Genomic DNA, 27,768 nt, shown 5'->3' with positions numbered 1-27,768 from the left:
CTCTACCGCCCAACCAGCCATGTCTGAGTTGAGTGACTGTTGCCAGTCCAGAATCCCACTAAGGTTTCGTTTCTCTTGAGTTCCAATGGCTTTACCTTTGCAGCTCGTCTACAACGTGTATATCTGCTCCCATTTTCACCAAAAACTCGGCCACCTCCACCCTCTTTTCTCTGAGTGCCAGCAGCAGCGGTGTGAAGCCGTCCTGCAAAAACGACAAGACCAACTTAAGGTTTAAAAAGTTAACAGCTGACCCAAAAAGATCTTACAATGGGCGGTACAAATATGAACATTAAGAAAACTGTAAAATCACGGCGGATAAGTGCACTTGGGCCTCAAACAACATGGCCGCCTTCTGCATGGGCACCCAACAGTGCAAGGTTCAAGGGAGGTGGGGCTTAATTCTTTGGGAGCAATGTGAAGTTAAAGTTTGTGCAGAAGCCTCCTGAAGCTTAACAGTAGGTTCAAGTCATGGAGGAAACTGAGCGAGTGGAGCCAGGGCCACCTTGAGTGCACGTCCCCTGTGTTTCCATTGCTGCTGAGGTGTGTTTCCCAGTAGGTACATATAAGTCAAGTGTGTTTTAGGAATGTTATCCTTCCAAAATGTAATTAAAAGACTCATCATACTTAGTTCTCCCTGCCTTTGATAATTTATACTCCCCTTGTGTTCAGGGTTCTCAGCATTCACAAAATGATTAATACCAGTCACACAGAGGCTGAAGTTAAAGATTTCAATTGACTTTGTAGTGTGTGTGTGTGTGTGTGTGTGTTTACAACTGCCAGGCTTTATCAGCTGAACATCTGCACTGAGATTGGTGACCAAACAGATAGCCATTCAAGCTACAAGAAGATGCATGTTTTCTTATGTTCTAACAGAGAAAATTCTGCCTGTATTTGACATTTGAGCATCTGTTAACTTGAAGAACGTACTGACGTGAAACCTTTTTTTAAAAAAAATCTCTACTTATGAAATCTTTGAAGACCTTCTAAGAGTAGAGAACAATTATTGATAGAAGAAAGGTAGTTTAGTCTGTAAGCTAGTAGTCACTATTGATTGTGAGAGTTAGCTTTGATTATCAACTTGACACAGCCTGGAATCACCCAGGAAGAGAGTCTCAATGAGGGAGTGTCTACATTGGGCTGGCCTGTGCGCATGTCTATGGCGGACTGTCTTAATTAACGTGAAAAGAACTGGGCAGTGGTGGCGCACACCTTTGCTCCCAGCACTTGGGAGGCAGAGGCAGGCAGATTTCTGAGTTTGAGGCCAACCTGGTCTACAGAGTGAGTTCCAGGACAACTAGGGCTATACAGAGAAACCCTGTCTTGAAAAACAAAACAAACAAAACAAAATTAATGTGAAAGGGCTCAGCCTGCTGTGGGTGGCACCATTCCCTAGGCAGGCACCTGAACTGTTTAAGAGTAAAAACTGCGATCTTTGCACAATGAAGCAAGTGGTCATAAATGCACCAATTTCTCTCTGCTTTGAGTACAAATGTTATGACACCAACCTATGACCCAAGCGTCATCTGTGGTTACTTTTCCAAAAATGATAAACCTAGAATTGTCAACTAAAGTAAAGCCCTTTCTCCGTGAAGTTGCTTTTTGGTCTGGATTATTTTATCAAAGCCAAAAAAAAAAAAAAAAAAAAAAAAAAATTAAACTTCTCATCACAAAAGTAAAAGGAAAGTTAGGCTAGCATTATTAGAAAGAAAGTAGCACTACCCTAGCAGGAAGTAGTACCTAATCAAATTCTAGCTCCTTTAGAGATGTCAGGATTTTAATCCCAGGAATACCCTTAATTCCAGTTATCTGTTTGGGCTCTCCTTTTTAAAACAGAAGTTGTTTCAGAATCTCAAGGAAATATTTTGAGATGCATGCCTATTACTTATTAGATGTCCTGAATCAAACTGTGCACAACTGCAGCTGAGAGCCAGAACCCACACAAACAGAACTGCACTCTCTTCTATATGGGCATGGAAGAGAGTCTCTTCATCCCTCGGCTATTTGACTGATAAAGAGGTACCCAGTGGCTAAAAACAGGGACCATGCAACTCGGAATGTAACATAATTTCAATATATTAAAAAAGCGACATATAAACAAATATTTGACAGCCCCACCCCACCCCCACCCCACTCATCCCGGTAACAAGCAATTGTAGATTTGACAGCAGAGCGTGTTTTCATTGTTGTTTGTTACGTTTTGGTTTGTTTTGTTTTACCTAAATGGATATCTCTTCCAGAAAAATATACCAGTGAACAGCTCCATCTTCCCTCTATTTTCCCACATAATTAGCACGTAGTCACTACCAGTCTTACAGGTCCAGAGTCCTCCTGCAACTGATCCCTAGATACGCTGACAGTCAGGTAGCTTTCTCGTTCAAACAACCGCAAATTATCACCTTCGACATGAAGAGCCGCTGCATCAGCCCACGTTTACTGATTTTTTTTACATTCCTCTTGCTTTATTGTCTCGAGTCCCTAATTTTTTTTCATTTTACATAAGCACCCTTGTTGTCTTTGAGTTTTAACCTAAAGCCGTCTTCAGTCCACACCTCCTCTTCTTCAGCTGTGGGTCACTTGGCAGTAACTTGCCAAAGACATCGCGATTTTCATTTTACGTAAATATTTTTGTTATCTTTGAGTTTTAACCTAAAGCCATTTCCAAAGTAAATTTTGCTGTGGACTGAGGTTGCTTCACAAGAGTCAAGGGACATGGGGAGGGAGGGAGGGAGGGAGGGAGGGAGAGAGAGAGAGAGAGAGAGAGAGAGAGAGAGATATTATATGAGGAAATTGTACCATTATCAAATCCAGTGATTTCTCGACTTTTTTACATTAACTGTGTCAAAGAAAGTTGCGCATTAAATATTTCTCTCAAAGTATGGATGTCGAATTCACAGTTTCTATGGTTAAGCCCTTTCTAAATACTTCCACTTAGGAAACGCTTGGGTTTCTAAACATGAAACGTTGCTTCCCACGCCTGCCACTGTGAAAACATCTATTCCAGAGACTTTTGAGATGAAAATGCCGTGAACTCTACCTTGGTTTTTTGTTCGATATCAGCGTTGTGTTGAAGCAGTAGGGCCGCCATCTCCTCATGGCCGTTGTACACAGCGTAGTGCAAGGCACTGTTGCCACTGGTATCGATAATGTTCGGATCAGCTCCGTGCTCCAGCAGCACGGTCGCGCATTTCTGCTTCCAGCATTGGACAGCCTGCAATTTATAACAAGAAACAGACGGTCGTCTCAAAGAATTCAAAATAAACGTCCCGAGGGGTTCGCCAGCAAGCAAGAGATAAAGGAGGTAGAGTTCTTTCGATTGTAAGCGCTTCAACCACATCTAGCCCACGCTGAAATGAATGGGGCCACCTACCTTCATCAGAGGTGTGATGTGGTTCTTGTCTAAGGCGTCGATCTCACACTTATTGTTCAATAGAACAGTCACTACTGGTAGCCGGCCATAGACACAGGCAAAATGCAAAGCCGTCCTGTGGGGATGAGAGGAATTCTTGTGACACTGTAGAGCGTTGTCTCGAAACCCACAATTATTTGTGTAAATATAACATTAAATACCATGTCATTCTTCTGTCTTCTAAGCAAATCTTCAATATTCTTCTTGTTAAGGGGGACAAGATTTACTCTTATAAAGAAAAGGGATCCTATTTGAATCACTATCTCCATGTGAGCTATGCATAGGTCATGTGATCTCCTTTCTGCTAGGGATGGGCTGTGCCACTGAGCTGTTCATTTGAATCAGCCAGGAGCAGCTTGTGTGAATAGGAAAAAGTATGGCCCAAAACAAAAGAAACCTCAATGGTATTTTTGTACACTTTATCTCATGTTGCTTTGTTTGGCCAGTGTGTGTGTGTGTGTGTGTGTGTGTGTGTGTGTGTGTGTTATTGGTCTTTTGCTTTTCCATTCCACGTTTGTGTTTTTATGAGACTTTTTGTGTGAATTTCTTGGGGGTTTTATTTGGGGGGAGGGATGATATTGTTTAGTTGTTTCTTAACCACAGAAAGGGTATAGAGTCAGGTGGGTGGGGATGGGGAGGATCTGAGAGGAGTGTTGGGAAGGGAAAGCTTGATCAGAAAACATATGAACCTTTTTTCTTTCAATAAAAAAAGAAAAAGCATTGCCTTTGAATTAAACTTCCCTTAGGTTTAATTCTCCTCTGAGCTAAGTCACTCACTAGGTTTCTCTCAGCCTTCCTGTGCTTCAGTTTCCTGGTCCATAAAATTCGAAACAAAAAGGATAGATAGGTAACTGTCTTGAGAAGCCTGCACACAGTCCTTGGTTGGCCTTCTCTATCTTGGGTGTGCCGTGTCTTTTACTAAGTGCCTCTATTAGATCCTGTGTTTACGTCTGTTGAACTTTCTCCCTAAAAAACTCCAAGTGTGCGTCAAAAACATAGTGTTATGAGAAACCCGAGGAGAGGTAGAAGGAAGGAGGAAAGAGAGGGGGGGTGGAGGAGGAAGAGGGAAAGGAGGGGAAGGGGGGGACACCAAGGGAGAAAGGGGACAGAAGAAGAAGGGGGAGATAAAGGAAAAAGGAGAAGGAAAAGGGAGGAGGAGGAAGAGCAGGGAAGAAAAGGGGGAAAGAGCAGGAAAAGACAAGGGGGGAGAGGAGGAAGGGGGAAGGAAGAGCTGTTCAAAAGCATGTGCTTTTTTTCTCAACACCAGTACGGAAGATCCCATTTGGATAGCCACTAGATCACGGGGCCTTTTTCTGAACACAGCTCCAAAGATCGGTGTGCCTGCGCTGTGAATAGAACTCATGGTTCACTTTACCCCACAAACCCCAATCAATATTAGGTTTCAGTGGAAAGCACAGCTCTCAGCCACAGGGACCTCAGCACTTTGACAACAACAGACACTTGACAGACCTGTGATTGCCAGCTCTGTTGAGCTAAACAGAGACCAGGAAGCAGTTAAAAGTTCCTGTTTGGCAGTTCAGGACCCCTCCCAGGTGAGCAGGTCTGGGGGGGGGGGCGTGGAGCCCCAGAAGCACAGGCAGACTCCTCCCCTTGCTGGATGAGGACGCAGGCTCTCAAAGGGAAGTCAGGAAGACAACCATTCTCCCACAGTAGCCTGCCCAGGAAGTAAACAGTTGTCCTCCCCCCTCTATTACCTGTCCTTGCGGTCTCTGTCATACACGCTGCACTGTCCAAGCATGATGAGAATCTCTATCTGGGCTGCATCGCCCTCAGCTGCAACCCGGTGGATGTGCCCCAAAGGTCTGTATGTTGTGTGGTATTTCGGATAGTTTGGATTTTCACCGAAGAAAAACTCAGAAACAGTCATTTGTGGGGCGTCGCAGAAACCCAAGGGTGTCTTTTCCTTGGCCCCAAAGATCTTCTTCATGGCAAAGGACATTTGGCCTCAGGTCCCTTCCAAACCTCTCATCTTTTCTAGTCCTCGGGCCCAATATTAGGTCTTAGTAAAAACTGAGCCTCGCTGACCACATTTGCACAGAGGACCTCAGGGCTTAAACGTCTGCCAACCAGGGCCCTATACGGTTGGTAGAGGCACAGTTGCCAAGCAACTCCTCTAAGCGCAGTGTGCACGCGCCAGTTTGCACAAGTGAGAAAGGGCATGCTACTGAAACCGGTAGCATCTCTGAGGCTATGGCTAAAGGTGCTGAGTAGGCATGCGCAAAGCCCTGCCTAGCCAATCTGAGCTGGGAAGCCGGCCTGCAATCCAAAGCTCAGTGGGGGTTGGACGAATATTCATATCACTTCCGACTTGTAACCGTGGGAAAGACACTGCGCATGTTTAGTCGAAAGCGGAGGGCAAAGTGAGGGCAAAGACCTAGTCACCAAAAAAATAAAATAAAATAAAAATAAGTTGCTCTGAATACGAACTGCACCTCTGTATTCCTTTATCATTTAACTGAGCTCTGCCAACCTTCACGATCGACCATTTGCCAACTCTGAGCTTGCATCTCTGTTGTTGTGCTAAAACATTAGCTAAAGCAACACGGGACAGACAAGATTTATTTGGCTAACAGATTATACGTCATCATCAAGTAACCATGGCTACCCAAAGAGTCTGGGTCAAGGGTCAGGGATACAGTCAGTGTTTAAATGTATGCTACTGAAGTGCAAAGCCCTGACCCACAGTGAGGCAACAAAGGGAGACAAAGGCATAGAGTCGTATATATTATTGGAGCTAATAAATTAGAACATTGGAATATGAAGACTTCACAGAAGAAAATTTGTAAAATTTCTTGGTTTTTCTTTAATAGATAAACAGTAATCTCAATGGGGATGTTATCCTGGACTGCAAAGTAACATTTGTTAACATGAAACTTTTATTATAAAGAGTTATTTTAAGATTTTTATTTTTGTGCTTGCAAGACGCATTACCTCAACCTGTGCTCAAAATAAAGAAGTACTTTGACATGGTTATATAAGATGGGACGTGTGTTCCTTTGAAGTTTGAGGGGATTTTTTTTTTTGACACAGAAAATGCATGAATGACCATTCTGCAGACTTCAAGCCAACTGTCAATTCGATTTAAATTCAGAACAAGACAACAATCTGTCTATTAAAAAATGTACATGAAAAGAGCCTTTAAATATGTATAACTTGTGAGTCCCCTACAGGGTACCACAATAAATAATACATCACATGCTTTGCAAATACATACGTAGGTTGAACTTCACTGTTTCTCCGTAATAGTTCACCTCAACCATTCTTAAAAGTTCTGCTGCATGTAAGAAAAGAAATCAACACATCAAGTGATGAAAAGGGTAATGATTTGCAGCCACAGAAGAAACATTAAATTGCTAATTTTCGATCATAGAACCATCTCAGGTTGTTCCTGCATGCACATATTTTATCCACTAATAAGACAAAGGGAGAGCCTGAGGCACAGCAGTGGGTTAAAGCAAAGAGCCATCACCATGGTGAGAACAGTAAGCACTGGTGACAATCCTCAGCACCCCTGTCTGCCAGCCACTACATTAGTCCTCTTAATTCTCTCTGTTAATTCCCCAGCCATGACTCATTGTGAGGCAAGACTTCATTTTTGGAAGTCAGGACAGTGACAATCCCAGAGGATAAGTGACTTTCCTGAAGCCCACCAGAGCTGGTAAGTGGCCTAGCTAGAATTCCAACCTGGATCCACCTACAACAAAGCAAACACTTTGAATCCTCTCGAAAGGCTTTTAAAGCATAAATACTTTATAGAGTGAGTGTGATTCAGAGTCCTTTCTGAACTGGGTCAATGTTGGCACCACCTCCCTTTTCCTTCCCCTTGGATCCTCTCCTGTGCACAGAGTTGTGGAAGGCAGGGCTGATGAGAAGATGGAGCTGGACCCTGCACATAATGCCAGGGAAGAAACCTCAGCCAGAGGTGTCTAGTCCCAGACAGGCAGACTCTGAACTCAAGGAGAACAGTGGGTACAGGCTCAGTTAAGTGTGGTTTTCTCTTTGCATTGCTAGGGATGGAAGCCAAGGCACATTCTCCACCTGAGCCACACACCCAGCTATCAGTGATTTGTTATCCCTGCCATGGGCACCACTCAGCAACTTCCAGTGCAGGACATACTCTAGTGGAGATGATTTCCAAGACAAGACTCTGGGAATTCTGGAACTCCATTCCAGCCTCTTCTCTCTTTGCAGAGAAAATTTCTGGGGTCTTCAACATACAAATAAATGTACATGAGCTGTAAGTCTCCTGATGTTGAAACAATTTTATTACCATTGTACCAGGAACCAGGAACTCAGTGAAATAAAATTTAACTCCACTGCAGGAGTTCTTGCTTTGTGATTGGAAATGAGAAAACTATACCAAGTCCTGTTGATTTCCTAGGCCCTGTAATAAATCACCACAAATTTGGTGGGCAAATACCACAAAGTGCTGTGATTTCAGAGCTCATGTAAGTGAAGGACAGAATAAAGAAAAATGGTGGAATGTCTTTAAAGGACAAAGCAGAAAGAGAGCCTACCCACCTAGTGTTTTATTCCCAGCAAAACTGTTTTACAAGCAAAGACAGAGTAATCATTTAGAGGAAAGCAGAAAATCCATCGTCTACAGCAAACTTGTGCTATAACCAATGGTGAACAGAGTCATCCAGCCTAGCCAATAGACAAGCAACAGGCCAGTGAAACCCTCACTCAAAAACACGGTGGATGGAACCTGAAGAATGAAAGATAACAGAAATTGTCCCCTGGTGTTCGCATGCACATACATATGCATACACACACAGTATCTCTCTCTCTCTCTCTCTCTCTCTCTCTCTCTCTCTCTCTCTCTCTCTCTCTCTCACACACACACACACACACACACACACACCTTGACTGCCTAGTTTTAAATATGGGCTTATGGAACAAATCTTATTTTCTCTGAGAAGGTAATATTTGGAAATGTTCACAGAATATCCCATGAATAATACTCTGTCATGGGTGATTCTTTGTCAACTTGACAAAAGTTAGAGTTATGTGAAAAAAGAAATCCTGACTGAGAAAATGCCTGAACAAATGTGCATATAAAATAAGGTGATTTTAGGAAATTTTCTTAATTAATGATTGATGAGGTAAGGAGAACTGTACTGGTCTCTGTAAGAAAGCAGTATAAGCAAGCCATGGGCAGGAAGCCAGTAAGCAGCATTCCTCCATGACATCTGCTCTACTTCCTGCCTTGAGCTCCTGCCCTGACTTCCCTGGATGCTGGACTATATGCTTTAAGATGATATGAACAGGTAAAGTCATATTTGTCTTTCTTGCTTTTGGTCTTCTCTATGTCTTTGCCCTGTCTGTGTCCCTGGGTCTCCATTGCTGTGCTGTTTTGTGTTGAGTGGGCTTTTCTGCTCTGACATTTTAGTGCCCTTGCCACGTGGCCTTTTGAGGATGCTCCAGATTCCAAGCACACCTCCACCTTAAAGGCACATAGCTCCATCCTGGGCATAGCAAACAACCTGTTACCTCCCGGAGTGCCAGTCCTATCTCAGGCACAACTTCTGCAGGAAGTCACCTTGACTTTCATGCAGCTCACATTGGAGATGCTTACTCTGCTGCAATTTTAGAAAAGGTTCTGGGCTTTTAGAGAGTTAGATGTCCTTGGGAAATGGTTAACTCCGAATCTACTCAGACCCAAGGAATGAGACAAATTATTATTCTTAATAATGATGACTTAGGAGATAACACTGTAGACTTCATAGTGTGCAGTTTACAGTGTCTATATAAAGAAAGCCACAGTGTGTTACTCCCAATTTGAAACAGTAGAAGTCATGGAAAGCTCAGAAGACAGAAACCTGAAAACATGATTAAAATACAACATTCCTCTGACAAAATAAAAAACCTTCTGCATTGCTGTTCCTGGCAAAGGGGTAAATTAAATCATGGCAAACACACACCCTGAACTAGAAGGCAAGCAGGCAAGGAATATAGCATTGCCCCAAAGGCACGTGCAGATCCCTGACCCCAGTGAGATGAGACAAATCATGAGGATTTGTCCCCTCACATATAGACAGGACAGAATGTGGGGTCACTGGGAACCCCCACTGAGGAAAGAACTGTGGCCCTCAATCTCTCTGTCTTTCTGTTTGGCAATGTGGCTTCTTACTGACATGCAAGAATACATTCATGTGACACCATGCCTTTGAAGGCCTTTGACAGAGCTTAGACAATGTCAGTCATTACCTTTGAGTCCTCCCCATGATTAAATAAATAAATCTGCTTTTTTATATAGTAAGATATTCCATTAATAGTCATCCCAACTAACTAAAGAGATTAGCTTCAGAATTCGAAATTAGAGCTTGGAAATTCTATTCCTTAATCTGATTCAAATAAAAAGAAACCATCATAGAGACAGTGGTCGTCATTTGGTAATTTATTTCTCTAGCATGTATATGTGTATGAGAGATTAATTTATTACCCAAAATCAAGGAAACAACAATGGATTGTGTGACGATGAGGCTGTAAAGGCAAAGAAAAAAACAGAGTTTGAAAAATTTAGACAAGAGCTAGCATCCTAAGGGAAGAAATTCACCAAGCCAAACCAGTGTTTACACTGCCTGACATTCCTGGGCTAGTCTATCATGACTCTTTCTTTGTGTGAAGAGGCATTTTAAATGCCTGGGAGCTAGGAAACAGGATTAGAGTAGCTCTGAAACTAAACATTAAGTCAAATCATTTCAGGGCCTTGAAGCTTAAGGTCATATTTATATAACAATGGCCAAACTGCAAGGATGGAAAGGTCAGGCTGTTTTATTTACTGGAGCCTGGAGCTACATCCCAAGAACACTTATAGAAACCCAATTCGGATTCTGCAAGGCACTGAGAGAACTTGTAGTAACTTTAATCAAATAATAATTGTGTCTGAAATTAAAATTTTGTACATAACCATAACGCTTGGATTTAATATGAGTATTTGGAGAAAGTAAACTTATCAGACTAAAGTTAAGACAGCATTAGATACCTATTAGATGCCTACGAGCTAACCAAGGAAAACACAGACAAGGGCTTATTTTCTCCCCATTCTGAAGGTCAGCTTCAAAAAAACATTGTGTTTAAGAAGTCTTGAGATTAATCATGACCTTTTTCCCTCTATTGTAATATGTGAAGAACAATAATTACAGGATTTCTTTAAAGTTTGATCCTATAATTTTCTTTTTGTGAAGCTTTAAAAACTTGACCTGTAATAATTGTACATACATATATGGAGTATTTAAATATGGTGAGGGTTTTTTTTAATCATATATACAGTATATATCAATGCAACCACAGTACGTAGCTGTGATGGCATTGTCACCTTGATAAGGTCTAAAATCCCCTTCAAGAAAAATCTCCAGGGAAACCTGATCTGTTGGCCTCTGGGAATAATCATGACTATGTTCACTGAGATGAGAATACCTACGCTAAAAGGGGACAGCACCACTCCCTGGGACAGGGCCCTGGGCAACATAAAAGGAAGAAGCTACCTGAGTAATCACATTAATAATGGCCTCTACTTCCTGACTGTGGGTGTGAAATATAGCATTTGAAGCTACATCATGATGGGTTATATCTTGTGAGCCAAGATGAATCCTTGCTTCCTTGGTTGCTTTTTGAAGAGTATTTTATCCCAGCAACACAAAATGCCTTAAGACACTAGAATCTTTTTCAGTTGTGATTCTCACTATTGCTCTGTTCTGGGAACATTAGTTGAGCTTTAAAGCACAAGTTTTGGCACATATCTAGCACAGAGCTGAAGAGGTATTGTGTATTTGAGACTAGTATTTACCCAGAATTCTTAGGTAAACTTGACACTTATGCTAAAATACAAAAAGTACCTGAGTTGTCTGAAAATGAATATAAGAACTGTGGGCTCACTTAAAGGAAAAGAAAACAATAACTGACTTTGAAATCTCACAAAAATAAATAGTCCATACTATATATACTGTGCTTCTAAAAACCTCCTGTGTCCATATAGGGCACACTGCATAGTGCTTCTTCTGCAAATGTCCTATGTGTCCGTTTACTGCACTCTGTACACTGAGGCCCAGGAAGAACAGAAGGAACGCAGGTAGTCGTGCTTTTGGAGAAAAATCACAGGTGATACCTTTCCAGGTCACAATCAACAATGACAGACACTGATGCCACCCAAGCAGGTTCTGAGGATACTACCATCCTGACATTTACAGAACAAAGAGACACTTGAATGTTAATAGATGTAAGAAAGAACACAGGAATGCCTTCCTCACTTCCTAAAGAACTGTTAAAGCAAGTGCCTGTCCCACACCTCAGATGAGTGTGTGTGTGTGTGTGTGTGTGTGTGTGTGTGTGTGTGTGTGTAACTTTGAACATCCTGGCCTGTGAGGCAGGCTTCTCTGCTGAATTGTAAACTCATAACTCTGTTATCAAAGGAGCTGAAATAACAAAAAGAACCTTTGTTGCGCAAAGAGCTTTACTGCATTGAGTTCTCTGGTTTCTTGCTTGAGTCCCCTTGTTTCCAGCATTAATCAAGAGAGGTAACTTGGTCAGGCTCTACCACCTACTATCGTTATGTTTGCTAAATGAACCTAATAACAAGATACCTTCCAAATACCTTTCTTCACCCTCAAATCCATGCAGCTCCCAGTCCCCATCAGTTAAGTTTCTCTGTGCAACTGACAGCAGCTGGGACAGAGACTCACAACTGATGGAAGAGCCAAGAATAAGTATCTGTGGAGTGGGTCAGCCGCATGAAGAACAACTCTGCCATCCTGTCTTTCCCAGAGACTCAGGGACAATTGCAGAAGAGGATGAAAAAAAAAAAGATCAAAAGATCATCAAAGACAGAAATCAGGGAAGAAGGAGTATCTTAAGGACACAGACTGTGAAATTCAAGGATTCCTGGAAGCCATGGTTGCCTGTACAAGGCCTGAGCAAGACTGAGCCAATCGGTATTGAAGCATGAGTGGGAGCATGAATCCCACCTTTAGCTGAGGTTCTAAGAACAGTTGCTGAACAACTACTGGAAAGGGAAAGTCAGCTTTTTCTAGAGCTATGGCCCCAAGTAGATTAATCTTGCTCCATTGGATAGCTCTATACCCATATGGACAGTATTAATTTAATTTACTGGGTTATTGAAAGGGGGAGAGGATATGCTGGACAAGATTATATTAATTTGGTACCAGGAGTGGGGCATTGCTGTGACAGACCTGACCATGTTGTTCTGGGGAGAACTGTAGAAGGACTTTGGAACCTTGTGCAAGAATAGCCATTGAGTATTCAGTGTTTGGTGAGCTGTTCTGCAGGACCTTGGAAGATAAGAAGGTTGACAACAATGTAGAAGATGAAGGCTTGGCTTGTGGTGGTTCAGAGGAGAGTTTAAAGACTACCAGAGACTTTTGTCACTTTGAATAAGGGTCTGTGGTTCTGATTAGGCGGGACTGAAGAAGCATCTGTGATTAAGAAGACACCAGAACTACTCAAATGAAACCTTTGGTTTGCTGAGATGCTCAACTCTGGTTAGCTGGAGCTGAGAAACTATCAGTAATTAAGATACCAGCATCACTGAAGTGAAATCTTCTGGGAAGTGTTTCCTAGGAGTCAACACACAGAAACTGTGTTGCAGCAGCAGCCAAGGTTGTACCTCATGCTGGCAGCCAAACTTGGTAGTATAAGAGTCCCTCAGGTGGTACTAGTTTTGAAGATATTAAGAATTCATGGAAACCAGGCAGTGGTGGCACACAACTTAATCCCAGCACTTGGGAGGCAGAGGCAGGTGGATTTCTGAGTTTGAGGCCAGCCTGGTCTACAGAGTGAGTTCCAGGACAGCCAGGACTACACAGAGAAACCCTGTCTCAAAAAACAAAACAAACAAAACAAAACAAAGAATTCATGGAAAACAGCCGAGGTATGTCACTGTGAAAAGCCAGGAGAGACCAATGGTGATGGTGTATCCTCAGTGACAACTGAAGACCCAGGATTGAAAGGATCATGCAGAAAAGTGGAGGCTTGCCACAATAGAGAGCCCGGGAGCGCCTATTGGTGAAAGTGCAGCCCAGTTGCAGCAGAAGACCACAACAATTTGGAGATGCCAGTACGAAGAATGGTACAAGAACTGGACTAGAGCTAACCAACACATATAAGACAAGCTGTGTGTGCTGCAGAGGGCAGAACTGGAGACATGACCCAAGCCCCTGGGAGGAGCACAGACGATTATGGGTGAATCCATATGATTGGACATTGGTTTATTGACACTGTTGGAATTTGGTTTTCGCTTCGTTCAGATTGTGACTGGTTCTTTTCTTTTGAAGAAAAAACTTGATTTCTATTTGAGCTCATGGCTGAATGAGTTTAATCTTTTAAGATATTTTGGATTTTTAAAGAGATCGGATATTTTAAAAGAGATAGAACTTTTAATATGTCTGAATGTGTAAGGACTGTGTGACTTTTAAAGACATTCATGTCTTTAAATGTGAGATCTTGGGGATGAAGGAGAAAGAAAAGGCTGGGACTTAGTAGTGATGTGTTTTATTGTCAGGTTTACAAGGGATCAATTGTGCTGGACAGTTTTGTTTCAACTCGATACAGGTTAAAGCCATCTGAAAGAAGGGGACCTCGATTGAGAAAATGCTTCCATAAGATGGGGCTGTAGGCAAGCATATAGGGTATTTTCTTAATTAGTGACTGATGGGGGAAGGCTCACCCCACTGTGGGTGGTGCCATCCCTGGTCTGGTGGTCCTGTGGGCTCTATAAGAAAAACGGGCTGAGCAGGCCAGTACTCTGCACTCCTGTATGGCCCCTGCATCAGCTCCTCCTGACTCCCTCCTGACTCCCTCCTGACTCCCTCCTGACTCCCTCCTGACTCCCTCCTGACTCCCTCCTGACTCCCTCCTGACTCCCTCCTGACTCCTCCTGCCTCCTCCTGCCTCCTGCCTCCTGCCTCCTGCTTTATTTAAGTTCCTGCCCTAGCTTCCTTTGATGATGAACAGCAGTGTGGAAACATACACTGAAAAAAACCCTTTTCTCTCCAACTTGCTTTTTGGTCATGGTGTTTCATCACAGAAATAGAAACCCTAAGCAGGGATAAAGAAATTAAGTTAAAGGGTGGGTGTGGCGGTTTCAATGACACCCTCATCTGTTTGACTGCTTGGTAACCAGTTAGTGGAACTGTTTTGAAAGGATTAGAAGGTGTGGTCTGTTGAAGACTGTTTGTAACTGGGATCTCTCTCTCTCTCTCTCTCTCTCTCTCTCTCTCTCTCTCTCTCTCTCTCTCTCTCTCTCTCTCTCTCTCTCTCTCTCTCTCTCTCATCTCTCTCCCTCCCTCCTTCCCTCCCTCCCCTTTCCACCTGTGGATCAGGATGTAAAACTCTCAGCTCGAGCTCCAGCACCATGCCTGTCTGATTTCCACCATGATTACCATGGACCAATCCTCTCTACAAATGTAAGCAAGCGCATAACTAAATGCTTTCTTTTTTTTTAAATGCTTTCTTTCATTTATGAGTTGCCTTGAATAGCTTCTCTTCACTCCAATAGAATGGTAACTAAGATGGAAGAAAATCCAGACGTTAGGGGGATGAGGGGGTGAATTTGATCAAACCCGCGTGTAAAATCATCAAAGAAAAAATAAAAGTATTTTTAAGATTGCAACATAATGGAAATAAATGTAGTTTTAGTCTTTTTAACCACTTCTAATTAAATGTAATTGCAAGTAGACGCCACTAGGTGGCAGGAAAAGCCTGGTTTGGGGCTTTAAAAAAATTCGGTTCCCTAATCATATGCGATGCCTACTTAATACAAACTTTATAACCAAGCTTCACTTCCTGCTGCGTGAGCAACAAAACTATTTTCCTTGCTCGTTCACACTTGTGCTGTAGACTCCAGTACTCACAAGGGCACTGCCTTCTTTCTTTCTGCACAATTATTAGGAAAACTGACTTTAATGCCACTACTGGAATGCTTCCAGCAAGAACTGTTCATGGCATTAGAATGTGGCTCCACCGTAGACCATGCTCACTGTTTGTGCGAGACCCTGGATACAAGCCCAGCAGTGGCACTCCCAAACCCAAACTGAATTCTCTCTGAAGACTCATCTACCCAGAGTTCATTGCAATGTGTTTTATTGCCTGTAGGTCTGATCCCTGGCGCACAGCAGCCTTCGGTCTCCCTGTAGCTCCTTAAACTCTCTCCTTCGGGGAGCATGGCGTTCACACTTGCCACCAAGACCTCGCTCCTATCACCGTTTATTTATTGTTATACAAACTAAGCCATACAGAGGTGCTAGGCGAAAAGGAAAGTCTAAAGTTTACGACTGCGTTCCAAGACCAAGGAATACCTTTATCAAACAGACTGAGGCTCGTAGCATAAACGTGGCCAGCGGGGTTATTTGGTGGGGATACAAATACTTGAAATACTGGTTTTTTTAACTGTTCAAAATTAAAAGTCAGGAGAAATCACATAATATCAAAGTTCTGTCCCAGCAATATCTTTCCTCGTATCGCAAAAGGGTTGTCCCGAGCAGGACAGCTGCTTTTTATGGAGGGGATTCTTCCCCACCCCCATCATCTCTCTGTCTCTCTCTGTCTCTCTCTGTCTCTCTCTGTCTCTCTCTGTCTCTCTCTGTCTCTCTCTCTCTCTCTCTCTCTCTCTCTCTCTCTCTCTCTCTCTCTCTGTGTGTGTGTGTGTGTGTGTCTGTCTGTCTGTCTGTCTGTCTTTCTCTCCCTCTGTCTTTCTCTCTGTCTCTCCCTCTCACTCTCTCCCCCTCCTCTCTCTCTGTCTCTCTCTGTGTGTCTCTGTCTTCCCATACCTCCCCCTCCACAAACACATTCCCTCTGCGGGCATGTCAAGGCTTCATCCTGGGAGATCTTTAGCCTTAGACAAGAGTCTCTTAGTAGCCACACAGTAACGAGGTTCCCAGAGACCCTCTCCTCTCACCTAGACCCCGACCTTGGCGTGCAATGACGTGTGTTAAGATCCTACTTCTAGCTCTTAAACTCACATGGTCACATCTCTAAAAAGACACAAATCCCCTTAGTAGCCTTAAAAATGCCTGCCAGAGAAAGCCCAAGATTATCCAAAGATTTACTGTTTGTCCCAGCCTCTCTGCCTCCCAGCTTCTGTTAGGAGACAGAACCCTGCCCTCGCAAGTGTCATGGGGTCAGGGAATAATCCCAGGTGACTTACATGGGTCAAATCCCAAAGATACACTTTGCAGTTTTTCACTCTTCCAACTCAGCTCACGCCCACTGACTTTAATTCCTCCCGATTCTTTCTATAAAATTTCTAACTACCTCTGTACAATCCATGGCACCAGCAGTTCATGCTGGACTCTTTTCCTATACGTGCCTGGCAGCCGTGAAGTCCTTTCACACTGCTAATTAAAATCTGTCCGTGCCACCTATACAGTGTCTAGTTGTGTCTATAGATTCAGCCCTTACTTTATCTAAGGTGGGCTGCCAGTGCAGTTGCTTTTGAAAATAGCCCAGGTTTATGAGTATGAATATAAGTATTTACATGTCATATTTGCATGATCATTTAGGAAATTAACAATAATAGTAAGTTCTAATAGCAGTCCTATGACATTTCCAGCCATGGGGTTTTAACCAGGAATAAAATACAAAGCAGCCAATTAAGGAAGCGTTAATTTCAATCAGGATACAGTTGGTTGCCCCATGACATTTGTACCACTTGGGCATACGCCACAATGGACACATCTTGCCTAGCAGGTCATTGTTGTCACATGCAGGATCCATCACTGTCCCCAAAGTGTAGATAACGTTTCTCTTCCCCCTACAGTCTACACAGGACCTGTGGAACTCTGAAAACCAGCCAGAAGAAAGGGTTTGAGATTGACGTCTCTTATGTCTTACAGCCAAAGTGTGTGGTATCTTTGGCAATAGTTGGTATTGTTTTGGAGATCTCTGGGGCCTCCCTGACCAATAACACATGAAAAGGTATCCCTTACCTAGAGGAACAATTTTCATTTAATATCCTGTGTCTCCTATGAGTGGTGTTGTACACTTGTGTGGATAATTCTGTTGGAGCTCTTTTATTGTGTTTTAAAATTAGCTTACTAAGTAATGATTTTCATGGGAATTTTCCATACATCCTTAGTCCTGACTAACTCACACTCTATTCCTGTTTCTCCCCCATACCCCACACCCATCCCAGCTTAATCCTGTAACCAGTGGTCCACCTCTTTCTTCTTTCAGCCTCCACATATTCTACTATCCCTCTGGTTATGTTGTTTGATTGAGTTGTAAGACAGTAGGCTTAACCTGGGCTTTGCACCACCTTTTTTGAGTTAGCCCTGACCCCCTGGCTTTGCCCACACTCCAGTGCTCTCTCTATAGCGTAAGACTGCATCCTCAGAATTTCATCTTGATTGATTATTCCATCTTCTCTCTAGTTTGCTCTTACATACAATCTGTTAGCCCCTTCCCTTACCCAAACGCCCTTTCCTGGCTTCCGGTTATAAGAGTCCATTCAGCATAAAAGAAAAGATTTGAAGCTGTAATGCACAAATGAGAAACACACACACACACACACACACACACGAAATTTGTCTTTCTGTCCCTGAGTTACATCACTCACTACAAGCCTTTCTAGTCCATGCATTTACTTGAAATTTTCAATATTTCATCTTCTCTACAGCCGAGTAAAAATCTTTCATTGTATATCTGTACCACATTTTACTATGTTTTAACTGAGATATAATTTTATATCACTTTATTCCTCTCCAAACCTCCCCGTGTTCCCACCTCACGACTGCTCTATGGATAGCCTCTTTTTCTTTGATTATTGTTTTTTTATATATATATATGCATAAATACAACCTGCTGAGTCCATTCAGTGTGGCTTCTGCGTAGATGATTTCAGGGCTGACCACTTTGTATTAGATGACCACTCAGAAGGCTCATCTCTAGGACAGGGTAATTTTCCTTTTCTTAGCTGTCACTGGTTGCCCGTAGTTCTTTTTTGAGGGGTGAGACCCCTGTGATTTCTTTCCCTTCTCACATTAGACTGTCTGCTGATATTACTACTGTTCAGGTCTTGTTTAGGCAGCCATACTGTTGAGCTGTCATGAGCGTAGCTCCCCTGTCATTTCCAGGAAACACAGTCTCACAGCAGACATCCCAGTCCTCTGGCTCCTACAATCTTTCCACACATACCCCTCCTTTCTGATGTCCCCTAATTCTTTTTTTTATTGGATATTTTATTTACATTTTAGATGTTATCCTCTTGCCCCATCCCTCCCTGCCCAGGAACTCCCTATCCCATCCCCCCTCCTTTTGCTTCTATGAAGATGTGCCCCCACTCACCCACTCCCACCTCCCCACCCTCAAATTCCCCCACATTGGGGCATCCAGCCTTCACAAGGATCTCCTCTCCCACCTATGCCTGACAAGGCCATCCTCCCCTACATATACAGCTGAAGCCATGGGTCCCTCCCTATGTGCTCCCAGGCTGGTGGTTTAGACCCTGGAAGCTCTGGTTGGTTGATATCGTTGTTCTCCTCGTGGAGTCACAAACCCTTTCAGCTCCTTCAGTCTTCTCTCTCACTCCTCCATTGGGAACCCCATGATCAGTTCAATGGTTGGCTGTGAGCAGCTGCCTCTGACTATGTCAGACTCTGGCAGACCTCTAAGGAGACAGCTATATCAGGCTCCTGTCAGCATGCACTTCCTGAATGATGTCCCCTAATTCTTAAGTTCAGGAGCTGTATCACAGACATATCCACTGGGGATGGGTGCCCATACTCTATTGTGTGTTGTGGTTTTCTGTGGTGGTCTCCACTGGCTGTAAAGTGAACCTTCTTTAATGAGAGTTGAGAGCTACACACTTATCTGTCGGCATAAGGATAAGTTTATGATGCAGTTAGGAATCATTCCAGTCTAGTAAAGTGATAACAGCAAGCTCTCTTCTAAGATCTATGACCTCATTAACTTCAGGTTGTTGGCTAGGTTTCAGGCATGGTCCTTTCCTATGGAGTGACCCTTAAGTTCAACTAGACTGCTATTGGTTACTGCCAAGATATGAAGACAAATAGCACACCTTTGGGACTATCTTGCCACGCTGGTTATTTTTATAGTTCATTGGCATCACAGCTGGATGGGACTATTGATTATTCTCCTGCTTGGCAGCTTGCATAGTACTTTCTGGTACTATGAAAACTAGACTACAAGACAGGAGCTTTCAGGTCAGATCTAGCTTGAATCTTCTGAGTCCTGTGTCCAAAGCATGTGGTGTCTTCAACAATAAGAACTTACGTTTAACCTCGGAGATGCAGCTAGAGGCAACAGCAGTGGACTATGCTATTCCGGGAGTCACTTGGATCACCTTCTCTGCCACCAGGGTTTGTGTTGGATTGATCATGGCTCGTGTGAGAAGCATCATTAGCCCAAGTGACATCACTTCATTTAATATGTAATCGTATTGTTATGATTTAGATAAAGATAAAATAAGATGGTCCCATTAGGCCTTGTTGAACATCCTTAGTGTTATCTGCACTCCTCAAGCCTTCAACTTCTGTGATTTCCTTCCTCCTCCCTCTCCCCTCCTCTCCCTCCCCCTCCCACTTCCCCTCCTTCTCCCCCATCCCCCATTACAGACACTCCCATTTTCCCTGCTTTCCCATCACATCATCTGTATTCTTCTATTTGGCTCTTTAATGCGTCCATGGTCTCTATTCTCCTGGTTTTAAGGGTTTCTCCAGGTTTGGGGGTTGTTTTTTTTAATTGGATATTTTATTTATTTACATTTCAGATGTCATCCCCTTTCCCCATTTCCCCTCCCTAGAACCCCCTATCCCATCCCTCCTCCTCCTTTATGCTTTTATACCATTTTAATTATTAAGGTCAGTTCTAGGTTGACGGTCTAGCAATGCAATAGACATAAGAGCATAGAAGAATCTGCAAATATCTCCCTTGCCTTGTTCATGAGCCAGCTTTGACCCTTAGGATCTTTCAGCACAATGCAAATAAATGCCTGTGCTGCTCCCAGATACCTCCTGGTGTTCTCATCTAATGCTTAATCTCTACTTCAGTCATGAGGTTAATTAAAATATTATTTACTAAGCTTTTGTGTATACGTGTGTGCCTTGCTGTATGGATGTGTACCACATGTGTGCAGGAGCCTGAGAAGGTCAGAGAGAAGAAGGTCAGATCCCTTGGAATTGAAGCTATAGATGGTTGTGAATTGTCACGTGGGTGCTGCAAACTGAGCCTGAGTCTGCTTCGAGGACAGTGGATTCTCTCCAAGCATCTCTCCAGCACTGAGGATGATTTTCCTGTTTTAGGCTTTAGAGTAGTCTTTTTCTTTCCATAGTATTTAACCCTTGGCTCGTCCTTGGCTTAAGATTATGATTCTTATAAGGACAAAATTTAATTGGGGCTGGCTTACAGGTTCAGAAGTTCAGTTCATTATCATCTGGGTGGGAACATGGCAGCATCCAGGCAGGCATGGTGCAGGAGGAGCTGAGAGTTCTACATCTTCATCTGAAGGCTGTTAGCAGAATACTGGCTTCCAGGCAGCTAGGATGAGAGTCGAATAGCCCACACCCACAGTGACACACCTACTCCAACGAGGCCACACCTCCTAATAGTGCCACTCCCTGGGCCAAGCATATACAAACCATCACAGTAACCAATTCCCAAATATAACCCCGATACATTCCAAGCACAACAATTTGTTCCTAAAACAAAGAAATACTGGATGTTCTGCCTGATGAATTACCAATGTCTTAGGTACTTTGTGTTGCTGTGATTAAATGCCTTCTAAAAGCAACCTAAGAAGACAAGGATTTATCCACAACCTGCTCAGTCTGTATAAAGTTACTTGTATGTAAATGTTTTCAGGACTGACTGCTGGGTATTGGATAACCACTAACTGGGATTCCTTAGGGAAGACTCCTACTTGCCACATATTTTCATTGTCTGTAGTTCTTTGTCTACAGGTGAGACCTCCTGACCCTTCCATATTAAGATATCTAGTGATATCATCCTTGTTCATATCACAGTTAGGCAGCCATGTTGTTGAGACTTCACCTGTGTAGCTTCTGTCATCCCTACAAGACACGATATTACAACAAAGTCCCTGGCCCTCTGACTCTTACCATCTTTTTGCCTTCTCTTCCACAATGATGCCAGAGTCTTAGGTGCAGGAGTTACATTATAAATGTATGAGCTCGGACTAAGCTCCACAACTCTGCATTTTGGTTGGCAGTCAATTTCTGTAATGGTTTCTGTCTGATGCAAAAAGAAGTTTCCTTGATGAAGGGAAGGGGAGAAACTACACTTATGTGTGGGTAAAAGACAAATACTTAGAATTAGTTAGGAATCATGCTGGTTTATTAAAGTTGCAGTTATTGGTTCAGGTCAGATTTAGCTCTGGGCCTCTGGGACCAGTGTCCAACATCTGGAATGTCTTCAGAAGTATGGACCACCTTTTCACCTCTAGGTTCAGGGACCAACCAAGTGCAATACAATAACCTTTAAAGTTTTGGGGATATCCTGGACAACGCTGCCCAACAACTCAAGAGAGTACTGGGATTTTTGTTAGATGGTCTATAGCTCTTTGGGGGGGGGGGGCATTTTTCCTTAAACAAGATGTGTTGATTTATAAGCTGACTTTATGTGTATTACAGGCATTTTGGTAAAAAGTTAATAATATGATTCCTCGTGACTTTTTCTAACATCCTTACTGTTATTTTAGCCTCCATCTTGCATAATGGTCTACTCCACCGTCCTAGCCTCCCATCTTCCCCTTCAGTCTTTACCGTGCGATCCCTCTCTACTGTTCTTCCTGTCACCTCGGCCATGGTCCCTTTTACTTTCCTGGTTTCAGCACTTGCTCCAGATTATGTACTGACATCTGAAGATTTGGAGCCAGGAGTTTCCAATGAGAAATAACATTCAATGTTTGTCTTTCTGAGTTCAATAATTCTTAAACAAGACATTTTTGCAGCCAACAAACTGTAAGAAAATATGGCCCTTCCACATGTTTTTCATGATTAACTTTTATGAATCTATTATAACCTTACATATTCTCTATTAGATTTCCTTTCTTCACTCTTGTCTTCCTTCTTTCTTCCTTCTTCTTGAGCTTCATATGGTTTGTGAGCTGTATTGTGGGTATTCCAAACTTTTGGGCTAGTATCCACTTATCACTGAGTGCATGTGTGTTCTTTTGTTATTGGGTTACCTCACTCAGAATGATATTTTCTAGTTCCATCCATTTGCCTAACAATTTCATAAATTCATTGTTTTTAATAGCTGAGTAGTACTCCATTGTGTAAATGAATCACATTTTTTATATCCATTCCTCTGTTGAAGGACATCTGGGGTCTTTCCAGCTTCTGGCTATTATAAATAAGGCTGCTATGAACAGAGTGGAGCATGTGTTCTTGTTATATGTTGGAGCATCTTCTGGGTATATGCCCAGGAATGGTATAGCTGGATCCTCAGGTAGTACTATGTCCAATTTTCTGAGGACTGATTTTCAGAGTGGTTGAACCAGCTTGCAATTCCACCAGCAATAGAGGAGTGTTCCTCTTTCTCCATATCCTTGCCAGAATCTGCTGTCACCTGAATTTTTGATCTTAGCCATTCTGACTGGTGGAATCTCAGGGTCATTTTGATTTGCAATCCCCTGATGCTTTAGTCCTACTTAGAAGGAGGAACAAAATAATCACAGGAGATAGAGGGAGGAAGGGAACTGGGAGGGAGAGAGGACAGAGAGGAAAGGGGGGCAGGATCAGGTTTAGGAGGAGACTGGGGTGGGGAGAAGCACAGGGGGTCAGAAAATTGAATGGAGGTGTGTAGCAGTAGGGGATGAGAGAACTGGGGGTAGCCAACAGAAAGTCCCAGATGCCAGGAAAGCAAGAGGCTTCCAGGATCCAATGGGGATGACATTAGCTGGAATACCCAACAAAGGGGAGAAAGAACCTGTAGAGACCATACCCAGAGGTTAGGCATGGCCCCTGGTTGAGGGATGGGACCACCCACCCATCTCAAAAATATTAACCCAGAATTGCTTCTGTCTAAAGAAAATGCAGAGACAAAAATGGAGTAGAGACTAAAGGAATGGCCATCCAGAGACTTCCCCACTTGGGGGATCCATCCCATATGCAGTCACCAAACACAGACACTATTGTGAATGCCAAGAAGTGTATGCTGACAGGCCCTGATATAGCTGTCTCCTGAGAGGCTCTGCCAGAGCCTGACAAATATAGATGGAGATGCACATAGCTAACCATCGGACTGAGCGTGGGGACCCTAGTGGAAGAGCTAGGAGAAGGACTGAAGGAGCTGAAGGGGAGGATTGCAACTCCATAGGAAGAACAACAATATCAACCAACTAGACCCCCAAAGTTCCCAGGGACAAAACCACCAACCAAAGAGTACACAGGGGATACCCATGGCTCCAGCTGCATATGTAACAGAGGACTGCCTTATCGGGCGTCAATGGGAGGGGAGGCCCTTGGTGCTGTGGGGGCTCAATGCCCCAGCATGGGGGAATGCTAGAGCAATGAGGCAGGAGTGGATGGGTGGGTGGGTGAGGGAGCACCCTCATAGAAGCAAGAGGAGGGGGATGGGATAGGTGGATTATGGAGGTGAAACCTGGAAGGGAAATAACATTTGAAATGTAATTAAATAAAATAACCAATAAAAAATACATTTCCTTTCTTCTATACACCTCATACTAAGTCAAAACTTGCAGCCAATTTTAATTTCAGATCCAAATCCTTTGGTTAAATTTGCTATAAGCTCTCTCAATGCCTTATAGAACACAATTGGGGTTTCCAAATTAGTTTTAGAGATGTGACTATAAAGCTCCAGTAAATAAAACAGCCTGACCTTTCCATCTTTGCAATCTGGCCACTGTTATGTAAGCATGACCTTAAGCCTCAAGGCCTTGAAATGATTTGATTTAATTTTTAGTTTGAAAGCTCCCATAATCCTGTCTTCTAGCTCCCTGGCATTTAAAATGCCTCTTCACAGAAAGAATAGTCAGGATAGGCTAGCCCAGCAAGGTCAGGCAGTGAAAATATGGCCTTGCCTTGGTGGATTTCCTCCTCAGGAAGCCAGGTCTTGTCTAAGTTGTTCAAACTTTGTTTTCTCTTTGCTTTTCCAGCCTGTCTGAGAATCCATAACTTGTTCCTAGATAATAATCAATCTCAAACATCTGCACCATTGCTAGAAAAAAACAATTACAAAATGATGATCACTGAATCTAAACTGCTCTCTTTTTATTTGAGCCACATTGGGCAATGAGATTTCCAAGCCCTAGTTTAGAAGTATAAAGATGACTGCATTGGTCAGTTGTGTGCTTTAGGAGACATGAAGTCTTTGTGTTCCTAAATAAACACTAAGGGGACTTGAAATATTAAGCACACAGGATTACTCCTTCAAAGAAGGAATATATAATTTTTGTCAGCCCAGAAAGTTGGGAGAGGTCTTGTTTCCTAGTCTGGTTACTTTTGCTCTATCTGTGTGACCAGAGGACATTCTAGCATCAAGACTTCCCCCAAGAAACTTATTGTAAATTTATTTTTCTCAGTCAATCTATAGAACCTGTCCTGATGGGCTTGGCTAAGAGTTTCCATGTAGTTGACTATCATCTGTATTTGTCTTATTTGATCCTCAAAGAGAATTATCTATGCTTTGCTGTGAGAACAGGATTGAGTCGGTTATTCCAGAACAACTTCTCACCAACACTGTGCTATGCTTAAATACACCTAAAATAACTGCTCAGGAGAAGACTCCCATAGTTTGAACCAACACCAGCTACTAAGTTGTGGTGAACTGAACAGAACTACTTGATTTGGGATAATAGGTTAATCTCTCAAACACAGGCACCATTGCTAGAGAAATAAATTACAGAATAATGACACCTGCCTCTAAGATGTTTTCCTTTTATTTGAATCAGGTTAGGGAATGTAATGTCCAAGTCTTAATTTCAAATTCTGAAGGTGGCCTTGTTAGTTAGTTGGGATGACTATTGATGTATCTCAGACATCCTTACTATATATATATATTTTTAAGCAGATTTATTTAGATAATTGTGGGGAGAACTCAGAGGTAATTAGTGACATTGTCTAAGCTCTGGCAAAGGTCCTCAAAGGCATGGTGTCACATAAATGTACTCATGCATGTCAATAAGAAATCACATTGCCAGACTGAAAACTAGAGAGAATTGGGGACACAGTCCCTTCTGCAGAGGGGTCCCCACTGACCTGACTCACTGTCCCACCTATATGTGAGGGGGAAGATCCTCATGATTTGTGTCATCTCACTGGGGTCAGGGATCTGCAGGTGCCTTCGGGGCAATGCTACATGTCTTGCCTGCTTACCTTCTCATTCAGGGAGTGTGTTTGCCATGTCGTAATTAACAATTTTTGCTAGACATCAATAAACATTTAAGAAATATGAAGCCGGGTACCAGTAATACACAATGGTCATAAGCATGTATGTATCAAATGCCAGGGTACCAACTGCATGAGGAAAAACTGGCCAAAGCAAACACAGAAAATATAGTGGAAACAACAGAATCAGCTTGAGAGGCCAAGGATTCCCTTCCAGCAGCATCTGGTATAACAAGGTAGAAAGCCAAGACTCCACCTGAACACCACAATAAATCAACCAAACTCTTCAGGTGTCCATGGGACAGGAAAACACACTTCTTTCAAGAGTGCATAGAATACTCCAGGTTAGACCATGTCATAGACCATAAAAGGAATGGATACATTTGATGAGGTAAAAACTGTGCAATACCTACTCTCTGATCACAACAAAACAAATTCAAAATGAGTAACAGAAGATGGAGACTTCACAAACATACAGAAGTAACCATACATTCTTCCACAACTGATAGGACAAACTAAAATTTAACATGGAAAGAAGAAGAAGAAGAAGAAGAAGAAGAAGAAGAAGAAGAAGAAGAAGAAGAAGAAGAAGAAGAAGAAGAAGAAGAAGAAGAAGAAGAAGAAGAAGAAGGAGGAGGAGGAGGAAGAGGAGGAGGAGGAGGAGGAGGAGGAGGAGAAAGAAGGAGAAGGAGAAGGAGAAGGAGGAGAAGGAAAAAGAAAAGAATAACCACAACTTCAAACACAACTTATGAATCTTACAGATGCTGTGAAAGCCGCACAGAGAAGAATGTGTAGTTGGAAGCACACAGATTAAAAAGCAGTTCTCAAACTAAGAACTTAATCCTGTACTTCAGAATATAGGAAACTCCAAACAAGGAAACTAAATCAAACAGGAGTGCAGTAGAGACAGCTGCAAAACAGTTAAAATCCAAAGAGAAGCCATGTTGACAAAGCTGGTGTTCTGAAAACATCAAATCAAAACTGGCAGCCATTTAACTAGATTGACAAGAAAGAAGGGGGAGAAAGTAGAAAAACAGAGAAAACAGAGAAAAGGATGAAACTCTATAAACCAGGAGTGGAAGAGGGTGGAGTTAGTTCTGCGCTTACACAAATGAGAGAGATTGTGAAGGCATACTTGAACACCTGTGTTGTCAAAGCAGATGAATTAAATGAAATGAGCATTTCCTAGGTAGATTAAATCAACCCTGAGGTGGAATCAGTAGCTAGTCAGGTGTGGCATTTAGTTCTAGCTACTCAGGAGACTGAGACGGGGATGCTTGAGCCCAAGTCAGGCTGAATATTATGAAAGACCTCCATCTCTACAAAAGAATACATAACAGGGGTTAAGAGAGAGAAAAAAAGAATGCCGGCAGAGAGGTTGTTTGGAATTTAAATTTTCTAGTAAATGAAAGAATGGGTTCAATAACTTAGCAATCATTTAAAATTAAAGACCAATATTTAATAAATTCTTCCTAGAGAGAAAATGTCTCCCAATCCTACTCTGATACTAATTTGTCCATAATACTAAGGTCAGAAAAACAGATCACAGAAAAAGAGAACTAAAGACCAAATCACACATGAAAGCCCTCAATAAAACAGTAGTAGTAAAAGTCATAAAGTTTCATGTTTGTGTTTCAGAGAATCTCAGTATGCTGCTAGTTTTATCGAAAGTTGAGAGTAACCTGCCTGAGCCCCTGAACACCAGGATTAGTGCTGTCTGAGGTTTCTATTGCTGTGATAAAACACGGTAACCAAAATGCAAATTAGAGAGGAAAGGGTTCATTTCTTCATACAGCACAGTGTACACTCCATCATCCAGGAAAGTCGGGGCAGGAACTCAAGGCAGGAACCAGAGCAGATGTCATGAAGAAACACTGCTTACTGGCTTGCTACCCATGGCTTTCTCATATGGCTTTCTTATAGAAAATCCAGGAACAGCCACACACAGTGGGCTGGGCTGTCCTTACCACATCAATCATTAAGTAGGCAAATGTTCAA

At 42.6% G+C, this 27,768-nt stretch overlaps 1 protein-coding gene across 4 annotated transcripts in view; it reads right to left on the bottom strand.

Annotated features, from left to right (window-relative positions):
* Positions 1-5,557, bottom strand: part of LOC117721596 (uncharacterized) — a 145,223-nt gene extending 139,666 nt beyond the window's left edge. The window contains exons 1-4 of one of the 4 annotated variants that reach the window (XR_013104353.1): positions 5,122-5,557; positions 3,368-3,482; positions 3,035-3,208; positions 96-202 (exon numbers count right to left, since the gene is read on the bottom strand). Coding sequence is in view for 1 of the 4 variants with exons in the window: in XM_076913975.1 (XP_076770090.1) it covers positions 96-202; positions 3,035-3,208; positions 3,368-3,482; positions 5,122-5,366 (641 nt within the window). In the remaining 3 variants the exon portion in view is untranslated. The remainder of the gene's footprint in view (positions 1-95; positions 203-3,034; positions 3,209-3,367; positions 3,483-5,121) is intronic. The other 3 variants (XR_013104352.1, XR_013104351.1, XM_076913975.1) reach the window with 3 other exon arrangements.
* Positions 5,558-27,768: the final 22,211 nt, after the last annotated feature.

The sequence above is a fragment of the Arvicanthis niloticus genome, chromosome 16 (genome assembly GCF_011762505.2).
Source record: "Arvicanthis niloticus isolate mArvNil1 chromosome 16, mArvNil1.pat.X, whole genome shotgun sequence".
Lineage (NCBI taxonomy): Eukaryota > Metazoa > Chordata > Mammalia > Rodentia > Muridae > Arvicanthis > Arvicanthis niloticus.
The sequence above is the reverse complement of the archived record's forward strand: the minus strand, read 5'-3'. Positions and strand labels throughout refer to the sequence as shown.